Below are 16,909 nucleotides of genomic sequence, written 5' to 3'. Positions count from 1 at the left end.
CATTCAGTTTAAAGATGCATAATCCGCCCCCCAGCCCCCCGAGATGATATATTTTCTACCTCTTCTGGTGGTGAAATGTCTCTTAGCTGAAAAAAAAAAATGATGGTGTATTTTTTTTTTTTCTTCTTTCCTTACTCAGCAAAGGTAAATGTTGACTCTGCTACATCATTCTTCATCCCCGAGTCCCCACGTGGCACCTCCCTGATCTGGGCTGTGTCTGCTCTCCACTGCAGTGAAGAGCTTGGGTGCTAAGGCTCCCAGGGGAGAGAGCAAGGCAAGCCTGGTGGGGGGAATGAGCCTAGATGGAGGTGTCCATGGGTCCGAGCCAGCCATGGCCAGTCCTCAGCCTCCCCCTCCCTGTCTATAGAATGAGAAAGCATATTTCCATCCTGAGGCCGGAGGCCATTGCTAGGCTTATTGGTGTTGATAAATCATATTAGCAGCTACTACAGATACTTGGTGCATGTTAGGACTGCATAGCTATTCTTATTAATATTAATATTACCACTAGAATAACTACTATTGTGTGTACATTTGTGTACATGTTCACGCTCGTGTGTGGAAATGCATGTGAAGATCAGAAGTCAAAGTCAGGTGTCTTCCTCAACCATCTCCACCTCAACCATCAATCTCTACCTTATTAATTGATTGACTGATTAATTTTTTTTAGGTAGGGTCTCTCAATGAACGTGGAGGCCAGCAGTTCAGCTAGACCATCCAGCAAGAAGCACCAGTGATTTTCTTTTCTCTTTCCCCTGTTCTCGGGTTACTGGTACACACCATGATGCTTGGCTTTTAGGTAGGTGCTGGGGATCCAAATCTAGGCTTGTGGTAAGTGACTGAACCATTTCTCCTTCTCTTAATGCATATTTTAATAAGAGAATAGATACATTGACTCACACCATTGTTGTATTGACCACACAACTAGGTTAAGATAATTATCCTAAAGTAAAGATGATATTTACATGTCTGAGCACATGGATGCCCCGGTCAGGCTCCCTGGTTTCAAATCTGAGCTTTTGCAATGACTAGCTGCCTTTTGTCTGATCTTTCTGGAGCACAGTGCCATCATTCTATAGCGGACGTGTTGTGTCTCTTGAATAGCTATGCTAAGAACATGAGGCAGTGACATGTGTAAGCCATCTATGATAGCACCTGACACATGGTAATGCTGAGAGAACATTAGTTATTGGTGTCTTCCAGGATGCATTTCAATCACAGACACTCTTTTGCCTTCCTCAGCCTACAAATTTCATGAAGCTATCCGTGACACACTGCACATTCTCCTCCGGTCTGTTGGCATCCGTGTAACACTTGGCACATACATGATACATGACTGCTCTTGGCCCTGATTATAGTACATGGGGGTGCGGGGGGAATAGGAGGTTTGGCCTTCTCCGTGGTTCTGACTCAGTCCTTTTTCTAGATTGCGTCTGCAAATATGAGAGGCTTGATGGAGAATGTTCATACACCAGAAATAGGCCTCTGCTAAGCACCTGGGGCCACCAGCATCCCTTGCACCCTGCCCACCCTCTGCTGATGTCACAGTAAGCATCTAATGCAAAGTCTTTGGCCTCTGCCAGCTCTCTTCCTTCCAAAGCATGTCACCTTCCTTGGTGATTGTGCTCCCAGAGCCTCACTTTCTCCTGATTATGATGCATATCTCTAAGAAATGAAGGAGAAATAGCTAAGCAAAGTATGTGGTGGTACCTGCCACATAATGATATTCCATTCCCTTCTACACATGAATCATTTCAAATTGATAAACTCCTACGCATCCTTCAGTACCCAGTTCAAATGTCTTCTTATCATAAATCCCTCTCAGACACCAAGACGGAAGTGTCTCATGCCTCCACGCTGAGCATTGAAAAGGATTAGCTGTTACTTGTGATCTGGAAGGTGTGTGTGTGGGGGGGGGGGAATAACTGGCTGACTGGGGATGGGATGAAGTGGCAAAGTAGCCTATTTACCAATGTGTGGGCAATCATGTGACCGTTTTAACAAGTATAGGTAGGACTGGTGCCCTTTGCCATGATCCTGCTCTGATTACACTGACTTCTGGTTCCTCTAGGTGCTCAGTGACCAAGCTAGAGAGCCTCTGGCTACCTGTAGCCAACTGGGATCCAGTTCAGAGTCTAGGCCTTCATTTGCACAGTCAAATTTTCAGAGCATCTCCTTTGATGCTATGCACGTGCTCTTGGCTGTTTTCAAAAGAGCTCTGTGTATGGAACATCAGGACCTGGGGCACAGGTGTCTTCTCAGGGCTCCTCTTCATCTCTGACACCTGTGTCTTGTCCTCGAATCCCATGCCAAACCCTACCCCCAATCTTCAGTTTCCCTTTTCATTGGCTAAATCCTGCTCATACTTAGTTTTCTGGGTCCTCGTTACATTCTCTACCTGCCCCAATCCTAATGCCCTTTCCTACCAGCCAACCTTCTGCCTCCTGTCCTTAGCCATGCTTGACCTTTCCCTGTTATCACCCCATCTGTCTTCCCTCTTAGTAGGCACAGACTTTCTTCCCTGTTCATCAGCTTTCCAGAGCAAAATCCAAGCCTAAGCCTTTACAGATGCTCAGTACATGTGGGTAGACTTGTAGAAACAACTGATAAGTGATCAGTGCAAATGGCTCTGCTGTTCTATCTAATGGAGACAGGTCTTGGGGCTGGAACTCTTGGGGAACCTGTGATGTATCTGGAATCTTCTCTCATTTCTGCCCTTGTAATGGAGACGATGAAAAAGAGCCAAGCACAGAGGGAACATGGAATCAGATTTTGGAATGTATTTAATACTTCTAGAAGCCAGACAACCTCAACTGGGGTGAAAATAGCCATATTGGATCTAGCTACTATTTATGATGGAAAGAAAATCCCACAGGAAAGAGGATCCTGTTTCTTGTCCCAGTTTACTCATTGGCTTACCTAAGCTTGGAAGTATATTTTAGTTACTGCCATGACTTCTGTTATTGCTTCTACCTTCCCTGCTATTGTATTCACGATGCTGATAGCACCACCAGCAAGCACTGTGTATAGCATTTGCCACTTACCAGTTACATTCTAAAATGTTTACTCATAGATAGTCATGGCGATCCCATAACAATGTTATGAACTAGTTCTCACTGGTTTTCGGAATTTAAGGAAACAGAGACACAGAGGGGCAATATGAGTAGCTCAAGGCTCCGCAGCAGGAATATAGAATGTTACCCAAGTTTTGTCCCTGAGCCAAAAGCACACTGTACAATGATTATCTTCTGAAGAAGAGACAATATGTATGTATGTATGTATGTATGTATGTATCAGTATGTTGGACAATCATAATCATCCGTTCTTTTTTTTAAATAACCCCATCTTGCCAAAGCCATCATTACTTTCTTATGCATCTCCATTTTTGTTCTTGATAACCAAAGTGATAGGGAGAGGTGAGCTCTTAAGGCTTCTTCCTTGCATAGAAAGATGAGGCCTGGCTTTTGGTTCTTCTGCCAGGGGTTGTACTCCTGGGGGGGGGCATGGAGTTTCCCAGGGGAACATGGAGCCTCCTAGGGTACACGGAGGTTCCTGGGGGACATGGATCATTATACCTCACAGCCAACAAGAGCCTGTGTGTTTCTAGCAAAGAAACTATCAAAAGCCAATCCAGTAACATAACCGGTAAGTGAGGAAAGACAGATTTGATTTTTTTGGCCACATATTCACAAATGTGAGCTTCTTAGAAAACTATTCCAGTCAGGTAAGAGAGAATAAGTCAGGTGTTGCCACTAGCACGTTGTATCTAAGGCCAGTTGGGGCTTCTAGGTAGACTACCACAGGCACTAGTACATGGGAGACTGGGCAGCCATAGCTCACTCAGGAACATTCTTCTGTATTTCACTGCTCATAATTCAAGTTTACATATACTTTTTCCACAAGTGAAGTAATCACACCCATTTTCCAGCTGAGGAAACTGAGACTTGTAGAGGCAGTAGGTTAGTTGATTACTCAAGACTTGAATCCTGGCCTCTGTAGAGATTTAGGGCATTTAGGTATAGAGATGAGAAAATGCACGTGGGGGCTTGACTACTACATGGTCTTAGTAGTCACAGACATCTTGAGAAAGAGGTACTTAAGCAGAGTACTTCCAGACATGCAGAAGATTGAATAAAATCAGATCCTAATGACACAAGGTTCCTTGATGTGAAGAGGAGTTTTCCAGAATGTACTGGAAATACCTATTGTGCCATCTAGGCCACAGTGTTGCTTATTGTTACCTCCTGCACTGATCTTCCCATAGCACCCCTGAACTCCTCCTTACTTCCATCGCACCCTTTCTTTCTTTTCTTTTTTTTTTTTTTTTTTAAAGATTTATTTATTATATATACAGTACTCTGCCTGCAGGCCAGAAAAGGGCGCCAGATCTCATTACAGATGGTTATGAGCCACCATGTGGTTACTGGGAATTGAACTCAGGACCTTTGGAAGAGCAGTCAGTTCTCTTAACCTCTGAGCCATCTCTCCAGGCCCATCGCACCCTTTCTAAGGGGGAGAATCTCCTTGCATGTTCTGGAAAACAGACCCCCTTCAGGGCTGCTGGCCTCAATCTTGTGATATGTCAAGGCTGACTTTCATGATGTTTGTCTCTTTGTCCCCTCAGAGTCCACAAAAGTCCTCCTCACATACTTCCTCTAACTGAATAGTTCAAACAGCCTCAAATGGAATCACATCTTCAGGTTTACCCACTGAGAAAACTGAGGTGATATAGCTTTCCCAAAGCCACGTGAGTAGAAGATGTGGAGCTAGGCCTTGAGTTCAGCTCCATCCCACACCAAAGTGTTGGAGGCCATACCAGTCCCTTCTTGCTGACCCCAAGTAGGTCATTATGCTTTTGTTAATTGCTGGCTCACTATGTTGGATTTACCATGGTCTGTCTCTGTGACTTTGCCCCAGATCCTAACTTCTCTGAAATTTGCTGTTTCTGCCCCAAATGTAGAAGGGATGATTGACAGCAGCTCAGCCCTCAACACCTGAGGCTTTGTGTATGAGCACATAAGAAGACACAGGTCAGAAGCTGCAAGCTCAAATTAACAGGAGGAATCAGACTCCAGCTGTCAGCCAATGCTGTCAGCCAGCTGACACGAGAGATGCAGACTTTAAACAAAAGCCAATGTGTCTTTCCCATGTCAAAGGCCCCTTTCTTCTGCCTGACCCTAAGAAACCCTTATGTATCTCACACATGTCACCTGGAAGCCAGTATCTGTGTTTCAACACCCACCCCTGAAATATGAACCTAGGTATTTTAGTTTTTCTTCCTCTGCCTCCCAAGTCCCCAAGCCAGCCAAGCGCTGTCAGAGAGCCTGGTGAATGACCATTTGTTTAGTCGATAACAAGATCTGGAGCCGGTGGGAAATTTTACCCCACACTGAATTCAAAGGTATGGTACACTGCCCTGAACTTAGACCTCCCCCTCCCACAAAAGTCATGGCAAGGCTGGCAGAGGAGCTGTGCAGAATACTTACTACACCCCTGGCTGACAGGAAGCCGAGCCTCTGGAGGGGCTGGCTGGGCAGGTGGCTGGACCGGGTCTCTGGGCTGACCTTGCAGTGGTTCTTAGAGCAGCGGCGGGAGTGTGTTCGGCGGGATTTCCGCCCCTCCTCAGGAGACCGACCTCGGTGCCTGGGGGTCAAGAAAGAGATACCTGAAGACCTTTTGAAGCAAGCATGGTGGAGAGAGGACTGGGCAACCGACATGTCATCTGACGGTGACAGAGTCTGTTTCTATATGTTTGTATGACTTTTGTCCTTGGGTATGTCTGTGTATGTAAGAATGCTGGGTTGTGTGTGTGACAATTCATCTTCCCTTCATCACCCATCCCCTCTCCTGCCAATTCATCCATCCACCCACCCATTCATCCACCCATCCTTTCATCCATATCCATCCATCCACCCTCCCATCATCTATTCCTCTATTTACTCATCAATCCTTTTGTCCGCCCCTCCACCCACTTACCCATCCATCATCCACCTCTCCATCCACCCATCCAATTATTCATCCATATACCCACCATCCATGCATCCACCATCTATACGTTTATCGGTTCACCCATCCATCCCCCTCCTGTCTACTCGGCAACTCTCTCATTTGTTCATTTGACATATATTTAGTGGCATAATCATGAAGACAAAAGTGGCCCTTTATTTGATCTGGTTTAATGTCCCTTGTATGCTTGTGATTCTATATGTTTGGGAATAATTATCTAGGTTTCCACGTATACCTATGCATCTGTGTATACGTGACTCTACTATTTGTGAAATGGAGCCGTTCTATTGAGAATCACCCAAAATACTGAGGCAAATGTGTCTGGTAAAAATGACAGACACCTTGTATAATAAGCAAGATCTGCCTGTCTTGTCTGCTTTGGAGATGAGAGGTGTGTCTGACCCTTTAAAATATCCACATGGATTCTCTGAGCTGCAGTTGTAAGCACAAGCATCACCATATAAATTTGCAGCCGTGTGAAAACCCTTCACACTCATCCCTGCATCCTGAAGACACTGATGGGGGTGGGTGTTACTTTCCCATTTTGCAGGTGAGGGAGCTGAGTTTCGGAGATGTTCAGGCTCTTGCCTGAGATCACATAGCTTATAAGTGGCCAAACCCGGGCAAGATTTTTCACCTGTAAGAACCGTCTCCTCAGATTCTTTCTCTGAACTATCTCTCTGCTCTGAATCTTTCAGACCATCCTCCTGAGTATGTGACCCACATAGCCAGCTCTAGGTTTGCTCTCAGGCTTTCCGAAGGTGCTTCAGCACAAGAGGCTCATGGGAGCTCAGGTGAAGAGGAAGCAGCAGGAGGCACAGGGCTGGGACCTGTGATGTCAGCCATTTCTCTGGCAGGCAACCTTCTGGGACCCTGCATAGTTATCTGAGAGCTAGTTGACCCAGGGACAGAGGCTGAGGCTCCACTCAGTCTCACAGACCCTAACTACTAAAGGTGTTACTATGAACTTGTCGTAGAGCATTGGGCTCAGTGGCAGGCGGTATGGGGGAGCACAAAGTGAGAGAGGCATCGCTCTGGGCTGGATATTGTCAGAAAGCAGGGTGGGCCATTAAGATAGGCTAGAATGAGAGCTGACTGGATTGAGGCTAAGTGATCACGGGGGAAGCAGCCTTCACTCACAGACTGGAGTGGAGGTACCTGGTGATTTGTGTAGTGAAGGCAAGTTCTCACTCTATCTCGGCCCTGCCCTGCACATCAAGGGGTCTTAGTTATGTCTCGATCCATCAGAGTACTCTGTGGCTTCACCTGGGGTCCATCAGAAACACAGAGGTCAGCTTAGGAGGGGACATGTCAGGGCCTTGGTCGCAGTTTTTCACACACGCTGTTTTCATATTCCCTGGGAAATTTTGCACTCTCTCTGCCTGGCTCGGGGTGTGTAGAGGCTGGGGCTCGGGTACTTGCAATCTTTTAAAAAACAATTCTGAGGTGACCACAAGGTGCAGACAATATAGGAAATCATGTCACACTCAGAGTATGACAGGGCCATAGAGGAAAAAGCTTGAAATCAGCCCAAAGATAAACACATAGCCTGGCACAGAGATAAGCATTTCTCCCCTTCATCCTCCTCCCACCCGTCTCTTTCTTCTCCAGCCATCTTGCTTCTGCTGAAATAAGGTGAGTCCTGTGTCACTCCTCCCCCCACCCCTCCCACCACCACCACCCCCTCCCCCTGGGGGCCGAGATGCCTCAGTCCCCAGGGTGTCATGAATAAGCACTTGAGCAAAAAGAAAAGCCCCTGACATTAGGAGCCGGCTTTGGTCTTCCTGCCACGTATCAACAATTTTAAGTGTTCCCATCCACAAAATGGTCCCTTTCTTCCCCCCAGCCATAAGAGCACTTCACTCCTGTCATTCTCAGACCAGGACAGGCGATGCATTGGCATAGACGGCTCTATAGATAGCAGAGCCAGGAGAAAATGGACTGAGAAAGGGACTCAGAACCTGGTACTTTGTTCTGTGTGTCCTTTAATAGGTGGCTCAGCTTCTCTGTTCTGAGGATGTCTAGAGCCAACTTTCTCCTGGTTTTAACACTAACTGTGTTGCTCTGTTACTAACTAGTGAGTTCTTAAAAAAAAAAAAAAAACCCCGGTGCCTCAGTTTTCCCATCTTCACAATGACCTCCAGGGACTGCAGAGAGGGTCATGTGAGTCAGCATCACCAAAGGCACCTGGCAAGCCTGGAGGGGGTGGGCTGCTAATGGGCCCCTTCTGCCTACAGAAAGCAGGGGCAGCTCTGACCTGGAGAATGGGGGAGCCACTCCGTGCAGGACAGAACCTGAGTCAAGCATCCTTGGGGCTGAGTGGACGAGGCACAGGGGCAAAGGGGTTACCTGCTCTCGCAGCTGGAGGAGCGCAGTTCTGAGCTCTGGGACCTCGAGGGGCATCTGTGATGTCTATGTCTGTGAGACTTCCGGCTTCGAGATCTTGGAGAAGGGAAGGAGGGAGGGACGGGGGTGGGGGGTGGGGAGAGAGAGAGAGAGAGAGAGAGAGAGAGAGAGAGAGAGAGAGAGAGAGAGAGAGGTTTTGATCTTGCGACACAAAAATCCCACTTAGACCCAATAGTGTAGGTCACTCCCTGAGGGATGCAACTTCCAGCAATACAGCCCCAGGTCCCTGCTGGCATCTTAGGGGGTCTCTGCCCAACTGACTGAGCACAGGGAAGCAAAAAGGGGCCCTTACTGAGAGGCATGTGGAGGATGGTTGACGTGAGACTCGTCCTCACGCTGGAAGTAGTCCTGGTACAAACCACACCCCCAGGCAGCAAGTTGCCCCCAAGCCTCCCAAGGTTAGGATCTGTATTTCAGAATATTGATCTATGGCCTGGACTGAATAAAAAGGCCTGCTGTGCTTCCAGCCTTTCGCCTGCCAGACTCTCTGATGTCTCCCCAAGCCCACGGAGAAACAAGTGTAGACTCTTTAATGTAAAATATTCCTGTCTTAAGGAGACATCCCTTTAAAAACAAAAAGGCAACCTTCGACGCCCACAAAAAACACTCAAGGGCTCTCCTGGGCCTTTCAGCTGCCGATTTGTGACCTTAGACCTGGGACCTGAACTCCGGATCCTTAGCGTGGAGTTAAAAGCCTGCCAGCACAGGCTACCACCCCACCATTAATACCAGCGTCACCCTGGCTCCCTGCAGCCACTCACTCCCAAGGACGGGTCTCAGTCTGACTGAGGGTGAACAAGGAAAGTCAGGTGTGGTGGCTCCCACTTGAATGCCAGTACTTGGGGAGCCGAGGCGGGAGAATCACAGAGTTTGAGTCTTCCTTGAACTACACAGTTCAATGCTGGCCTGGGTGACATAATAAGACCCTCTCTATACAACAATAAAAACAGCACAAAATGGAGGCTGCATAGAATGCGGGTGGCTTAGGAATCTGCCTGTTTATCCCAGGAAAGGAATTAGACTCTTCAGATACAACTATCAGGCTATATTAAGTCCCCACTTAAAATCTCTCACTGCCATTATTGCTCTTGAAGCCAAACTCCTCCGGGAGCTGGCCCTGCCTGGCTCTCCATCTAGCTCAGCCACCCAACGTCTTTTGCGCCGACCTGCCCGACTCAAGCAACAGTGGCTGTGCAACTCAGCTTTTCTTCTGGCTTGAGAGACCTTCGGGAGGAGGATGGGCGACAGACCTCAGGTCATCCGTATCTAACGCATCCCTCAGGCCTGATTGCATCTTAATTGTTCTCCTCCTACGGATTCTGCTGTTCTTCACAACAACTGGTGACTGCTAGTCCTCTCTCTCTTCCTGGGCATGAAATTGAGGCCAGAGAGCCCACACTATGTGCCTAGCAGACAGCCTAGGATCCCCTTTCTCGGCAAGCCCCATTTTCCCCACTGGTGTCCACACTGTGCCCCAAGCTTTCATCCTCCACCACTCTCCTGTACCATTCCCTGTGCTCACTGCCGAGTGCCAAAGCCTCACGTGGGGGAGAAAGGACTAACTTGGATATATCTAACTCTTGGTCAGCTTGGTAAGAACAACTCACTGCTTCCTGGAAGTCCCTGGGATTCTTGCTCTCTGGCCTGACTCGTGTGGTTTGTCCAGCTTCTGGTAATGAACTGCCAGCATTCTCACACAGGAGAGGGCAACAGCCTCAGTGTCATCACCATTCCCCCCCAGGGTTCTTGAGGCTGCCAGGCCCAAGGCTACCACTATCTGTGAACATATAGTGTGTGCTGAGAGTGAAAATGCCACGGCTGAAACACACTCGTGTCCACCAGCTCCAATAGGACCCACTGTAGGGGACTGTAGAGGGACTTGTGCAGTTAATACTGTGTTCTCTTGATGAATTTATTTAAACCAACCAGCCAATGGGGAAGTTCTTCCCTGGTCTTACTGGGGTCTCTCCTTCTCTCTGGAGCGGGGGCCATGTCTTAACGGTACTGACTCAAATGCCCTCCTCCGTGCTGACCTTGAATAAAGGGACCCTTTGAGGCAGCCACGCTGAGCGCCCTCCCTCTGTGCCCTGCCTCTTCTTTTCCCTCCTCAGAAGCTAGTCTCCTTGTCTTTGATGCTCTCTTTAGATGCTTCTTGGCGGGAGATAAAATATTAGTTGATTGGAAAACACATTGCACTAACGTTTACAGGGTATAAAGTAGGTGGGTTGTAACCAAATTTACTTTTAATTTGATGGGGAACTAAACTCCACGGGCAGTGCTGGCTGATTTGAATTTCTACTACCAGCTATAAACTCTGCAACAGCTGGGCCTGAGACTCAGGACTCATGGGGGATATGCTGTACTGTAAGCCAGGCTATGTAAACCAGTCCTCAGAATATGCATGTGGAAGCTTGTTCACACACACACACACACACACACACGACCACATCCCATAATCCGTGCACACACCACACAGACATGTGCACCGGTAAAGACTGTCACACATTCTCCTACCCAGAATGTACAGACGACACACAGTGCGCACACACAGAGCAAACAGAATCCACACCTGTGGGCTCACAGTACACCTACGTGAAGGCTGTCTGCTGCCACATTCACACACACACACACACACACACACACACACACGTATACAAATGCACTAGATCCCATGCACACATGCAATGTGCCCATGTTACATGCACTGTGTAGACCGTGTGCACAGATGTTTGCACGGCGTAGAAATGTATAGACATTTATAATTAATGTGCACACTGTATTTATACAAGCTATATACAAACATATGCATGGTATACATACATGCTTGACATATAATGAGCACTTCAGGCACAAACACATACACTGTACATCACAAGCACACATGCACACACCCACATATCATATACAATCTGTGTATTCATGCATACCCTACCTCTCACTTTCAGGGTTCCTTCCTCCCTCTCAGCTACCTCCCTTTCCCTCCCCTGGCCCTGTTTATTTCATGGCTAACACTCCCAGGCAGGGAGAGGCCAGGCCTCCAATCCCTCAGACTGCACGGTGTGCTCTGGGGCATCTGTCTACTCACTGCTTTTTGTGCCTCTTCTCTTCCCGTCTTTTGCTTTTAGGGCTACAGGAGCTGAATGAGAAAAACGGCTGGTTAATTGGAAGATGAAAGCAAAGCAAAGCACTGAGTGCAGTTCAAGAGTAAACACAGGCAGATTGTTCAAATGTCAAGGTCTTTAGGCAGTGCATCAGGGCCGGGATCCTGGCTCACACTGCTGCACTGAGAACCAGGTGCCAGCCTAGGAGGCCAAGTTCCCTCTGCTAGGCTAATAACTGCAGCGGTAATAAAGGCCATAGTCACAGCATCCGGCCATGCTCAGGCCTTAGCACTAAGTACTGTGTGAACACTCACACTCGATTGTCTCCACCACCTGTGGGTGGAGGCGCAGCTTTTAAGAGCACCTTTTAGCATTGTAGAAATAGGCGGGATCACACAGCTGTCCTGGGGTGTGGCCTAGACCATGGTCTTCTGAGATTGCTGGTCAGTTTACAAGGGTATAGAATAGCCACAGAGACAGACAAAGACAGATCGGCTTTAGTAGGTTATGAAACATTCTGCCCATGAATATTCAAGCACCAGGACCCTGGGATGTATGCAGAATGAGCAATGAAGACCCAGGGTCCCCGTGTAGACAGGCAGAAGTCTGAGAAAGCGAGCATGCTACCTCAAACCAGACTGGCTTCACAGTTCACCAAAACCCATTGCTGTCTACCGAGGTCCTGAACGGGGGGGGGGGGGGGGCAGAAGACGTTAATTTTGTCTAGTGACACCACCCCAAGTTTGAATCCCGCCTCTGCTGCTCAGGTGAGTGACATCACACAAGTGACTTGACCTCTCTGAGACCACTTGCATAGTACTACTCACTGGCAACCAGTGACGCTGATACTCATGTGACTGTTCACTCATCAATGGACACATGGGGGCTTTGCCTTCCCCAATGGCTCTAGATGTGGCTGTTGTTACTGAAGAAGCCACTGTCGCCTGTATACACACCCTATCTGACAGCTTTGGCTTTGCATTTTGGCTGTGGCCCTGGCCTCTCTTGTCTTAGACTCGGTTTCTCCATCTATCAAATGGGAACCATCCACATGCCCACTGCTCAAGGGTGAGGGGGGTTGTAGAAGGGGCTAAGGGTAGGGCCCAGTTTGTATGAGTCCCTGTGGCAGCTTCATGTTGCTCCCGCCATGTTCTCTATTTGTTGCCCAGACGTAACAAAGTTATGGCTGAGAGGGAAGGGCCTGTGTCTCCTACGACCCTTGACTTCCAGTGTCTGGCCAGAGTTCGGTCCAGGAGCAATACAGAGAGCTCCATGTTCATTGTTGAGAGAACTGAGGCCCAGGAAGGCAGATGGGAGCACAGTGATGGAATCTGGGGAGCCCACCCGGGCAGCTGCCCAGAGCAAGCCCTCAGAAGCAGAAGGCTGAGCAAGCAGCCGGAAGCAGCAGGGGTCTTACCTGTGTCTCCTTTTCTTTGAGAAAGACCTGATTCGAAGCAAAGACAGAAGGAAGGGAGGGGTGGAGGGGGGAGTCGGGAGGGGAGAGAATAAACACTGGTGAGTATTTCTTCCTCGGATGAGCCCTAAAGGGCTCAGGACTCTAGCTGGACCTCCGCCCACGTCAGATGTAAAAGAGCATGAAGCCCACGTGGGAAATGCCTGCCTTACATACCGAGTTCCAGGTCAAAGGCCACCAATGCTCATAATTGTCAGCAAGCCTCTCCTGGATGATGGGGGATGGGGGGTGGCGGACATGGGAAAGTGTGCTCTGCTCCCCAAGTCCTCTCATCCGTCTCCTTAGTTGTGGCTTCCTTCTCTTCCTCCTCCTACCCCTTCCCCTCCCCTCCCCCCCCATGAAGAACCCCTGCTGTGCATCAGGCTCTGTATTAAGCATGTACAAGGTCACTCCCTCCATCCCTATGGCACCATGGAATGCAGTGAGGGCCAAAACTAATTGCCTGGTCACCTCTATTTCCCCCCCTCCCCCAGGCCCCCCTTCTGTGGCTCCCCCTGCAGCAGTTTCTGGATCCAGCAGGTGCATCCTTGGTGGAGTCCCAGACCTCTTTTCCCTATAATCACCACTGACCCAGTGGGTGGCAAGAATTTGAAAGCAGTCGCTGGGTTTCGGCTACTGTTTCATTCTGGGGCTCTGAACTTGAGCATGAATATAGGTAGAAAGGAAGTTTTTAAAAAGTCCTCAAAGTCTGATATTAAGAGAGGGCTATCACAATGACAACTAGCTAGAGTGCTTCATTGAAAAGAAATATTGTATTTTATCCCACCAGCAAACTGATTTTTTAAGACAATTATAGTTAAGATTAAAGTTTTATTAAAAACTGGAGGGGGGCTCAATTTGTCTTCTATCTCTTGCTGCTACCTCTAAAATCACCAGCTGTTGTTAATCAAATATTTCATGACTCAGACTTGGAGAAACTGGGCTGGGGAAGGGTGGTGCCTAGAAGAAGGCTTTAGGATTTTCTAGAATATTCATTCTCATTCTCCCCAACCAGTCTCTCTCTCCAGGGTCTCACTAGTTTTCCTGAGCTGGCCTTGGACTTGTGGCCTTCTTGCCTCAGACTCATAAGTAGCTGGTATTACAGGCCTTGAGTGAGAAGCCACCTGGCTTTTGGGATCCAGGTGTGGAAAAGTCCCCTGCACTGGCACTGGCAGGTGACAGGTGTCCATCCACAATCATGGGCACAAGTGACAGGTGTTCATCCACACTCATGGGCACAGGTGACAGGTGTCCATCCACACTCATGGGCACAGGTGACAGGTGTCCATCCACACTCATGGGCACAGGTGACAGGTGTCCATCCACACTCATGGGCATGCCCTTTGCCTTAGCATCCGGCTCCACGGTAGAAATGATTCATGACTCTAAACTAACCTCATCTCACCAGTCCCCACAATCTCAACTTAACTGGAGAGCATGCACTGGTGGTGGATGCAGGACTCAACTGAGTTTGAGAACATTCTAGCAATACAGGGTGAGATGTGGCCAAACCCCTGGACTGGGAAAACTATTTAGTGTCACTTTGAAGAAGAGGAAAGCCCAGATGACCCCTGACCTTTGGTAACTGCACACAATTGAACCATATAGGGGCATTGGAAGATGAAAATAAACCAGAATAAATCGCAAGCCATCCTTTCGCTAAAACCCACAGCCAAGTGCAAGGCTTAGGTGGTGCATGGTGTAGAGCAGGCTGGTGGCCCCAAGAACACGAGGCTCCTCTGAGCCAGCTGACAGTGACACACAGGAAGTGGCTCCATGTACATGGCTTTCTTTGCAGAAGAGCGCCACAGAAGTGTTGTTTTTGCAAAATTTCTTGATTATAACATGTTGGCTTGGCCTATTGGCATCACTAGTTTGTAGTCTTTCCCCCCCCCCTCTGTAAATATACATGTGCAGTTGTTTCAATGTGTGTGCACGTGTGTGTGTGTGTGTGTGTGTGTGTGTATGTGTATGGATGGGTGTATGTATTGTGTTTGTGCATGTATCCATGCATGAGTGTATATAGTAAGCACCTGGACTAAGAGTCCGAATCATAAGAGGCCTTTTCATGATTCTCCATGTTCCCTACCCAAGGCCGGGATCCCTGGCTGTCACTTCTTCTACATGAACCTGCCCTCTAGGACACAGCGGGAGCCACACACAGGCCTTTTCCTGGGACTTTGGAATAATGACAAAGATATTATTGCATGTCTCTGGCTTGGCCTGTGATGTGGCAGATATGGGGCATGACACAGCACCCTGTCCTCCCCACACACTAGGAAGCAGGGAGTACTACCCCGCCACACACACACACACACACACACACACACACACACACACACACGGAAGCAGGAGGAACTGCCTGGGTTCTCTACTCCTTATCTCCAGCCCCTCTTCCAGGCCTGGCTGGTCCCTAAATCCTCCTGGTTTCTTCTAATCAGATCCCTTTCTGTTCTCAGTTAGCTTTAATGGCTCTTTATTCCTCCCCACAAGAGTCCCATCTCGACCTGAATGTAAATTCACCATAAGATGGAGATAAAGTGACAGCGTGAGCATGCTACATAGATGATGCGAGGTTCTTCCTGTGACTTTCGGGGTCCCGACCCCTGCCACACCTGAGGGCATCCCTGTCTGAGGAGGGGGAGGGGCAGTACCTGTGTCGCTTATGCTTCTTGGAGCTTTTCTTCTTCTTCTTCTTGACTGGTGATGGGCTGTAGGATGGGGACCTGCAGGGAGAGAGACAGGCTGTCACGGGTCCCTTCTCCATCATGACATAGTGTCTTGGCTCTTTCGGGGACCGTATACAAAGACAATCCCCATACTGATAATAGCTTGCATTTGTGTTAGGTGTCATGTGCCCTACCCCTATCTTAACTAGATATAATTGCTATCCCCCCTTTTCAGACAAAACAAACAAACAACAACAACAACAACAACAAAGCCATGAGATTCAGAGAGAAAAAGTGACCTTCCCAAAGACACACAGCCATGACATGGGTGGAGGGCTGAGATTTGAACAGAATTCTCTCTGTTCCCATGGTTTGTTCATTCCAATAGCATCAACCCATAGCCACCCTCTTAGTTAAATCTAAAAGGCTTCCTGGTCTCCTCTGTAGCACTCCCAGCAAGCTCTTCCATATTCTGTGTTCTGTTCTCTGCTGTCTCCTTGGTTAGGCTGTGCCCCTGAAATCATAGCACGTGTGAAGCCACCAACGGGCCCTGGGAAACAGTTACCCTCCCTAAGGCCACGGTGATGACTCAGCATGACACTGTGGTGACCTGATTTCCCATCTTGACTCCAGCAGCAACTCACAGGCCTCTTGAGAGAATCACAGCTTGTCTCTGGGTTTTGTGTGTGTGTGTGTGTGTGTGTGTGTGTGTGTGTGTGTGTGTGTGTGTGTGTGTGTGTGTGTGATTTTTTTTGTTGTTGTCGTTGTTTTGTTTTTTTTTTGTTTCCCCTCACTGACACAGTGGCTAGTAACTGAGGCTACAAGCTGAAGGCTAGCAGGAGCCTCTCTAAAAGGGTAGATGGATGGAACAGGCTAGCTGGGAGACGATAAGGAGTGGTGAGGACTGAGAACCAAGAGCAAGCGGTGGCCTCTCAGACAGGGATTGGGGTTCAGAATGTTCTAGAAATCCATTTAAAATATCCCCTCTTTTTTTTTTTTTTTTTTTTTTTTTTTGGTTTTTGGTTTTTTGAGACAGGGTTTCTCTGTGTAGCCTTGACTATCTTGGACTTGCTCTGTAGACCAGGCTGGGTCTCGAACTCACAGCCATCTGCCTGCCTCTGCCTCCCAAGTGCTGAGATTCGCCCGGCTAAAATATCTCAACTTTTTAAAGAATGCACGCTAACTTTATTTTATTAAACTAAACAAAACAAAACGTGGTAGCCTCAGCAAAACTATCAGCAAAGAGAAATAGGATGAGGAACAAGTCAACACTT

The 16,909-nt window shown here is 48.2% G+C and overlaps 1 protein-coding gene across 1 annotated transcript in view; it reads right to left on the bottom strand.

Moving 5' to 3' along the window:
* The window catches only part of Srrm4 (serine/arginine repetitive matrix 4), a 152,871-nt gene that overhangs the window by 19,309 nt on the left and 116,653 nt on the right, over positions 1-16,909 (bottom strand). Inside the window, exons 4-8 of the mRNA XM_051161638.1 lie at positions 15,621-15,692; positions 12,931-12,957; positions 11,498-11,548; positions 8,356-8,448; positions 5,487-5,643 (exon numbers count right to left, since the gene is read on the bottom strand). Coding sequence (XP_051017595.1) covers positions 5,487-5,643; positions 8,356-8,448; positions 11,498-11,548; positions 12,931-12,957; positions 15,621-15,692 — 400 coding nt within the window. The remainder of the gene's footprint in view (positions 1-5,486; positions 5,644-8,355; positions 8,449-11,497; positions 11,549-12,930; positions 12,958-15,620; positions 15,693-16,909) is intronic.

The sequence above is a fragment of the Acomys russatus genome, chromosome 19 (genome assembly GCF_903995435.1).
Source record: "Acomys russatus chromosome 19, mAcoRus1.1, whole genome shotgun sequence".
Lineage (NCBI taxonomy): Eukaryota > Metazoa > Chordata > Mammalia > Rodentia > Muridae > Acomys > Acomys russatus.
This window is presented reverse-complemented; position numbering and strand designations above follow the sequence as displayed.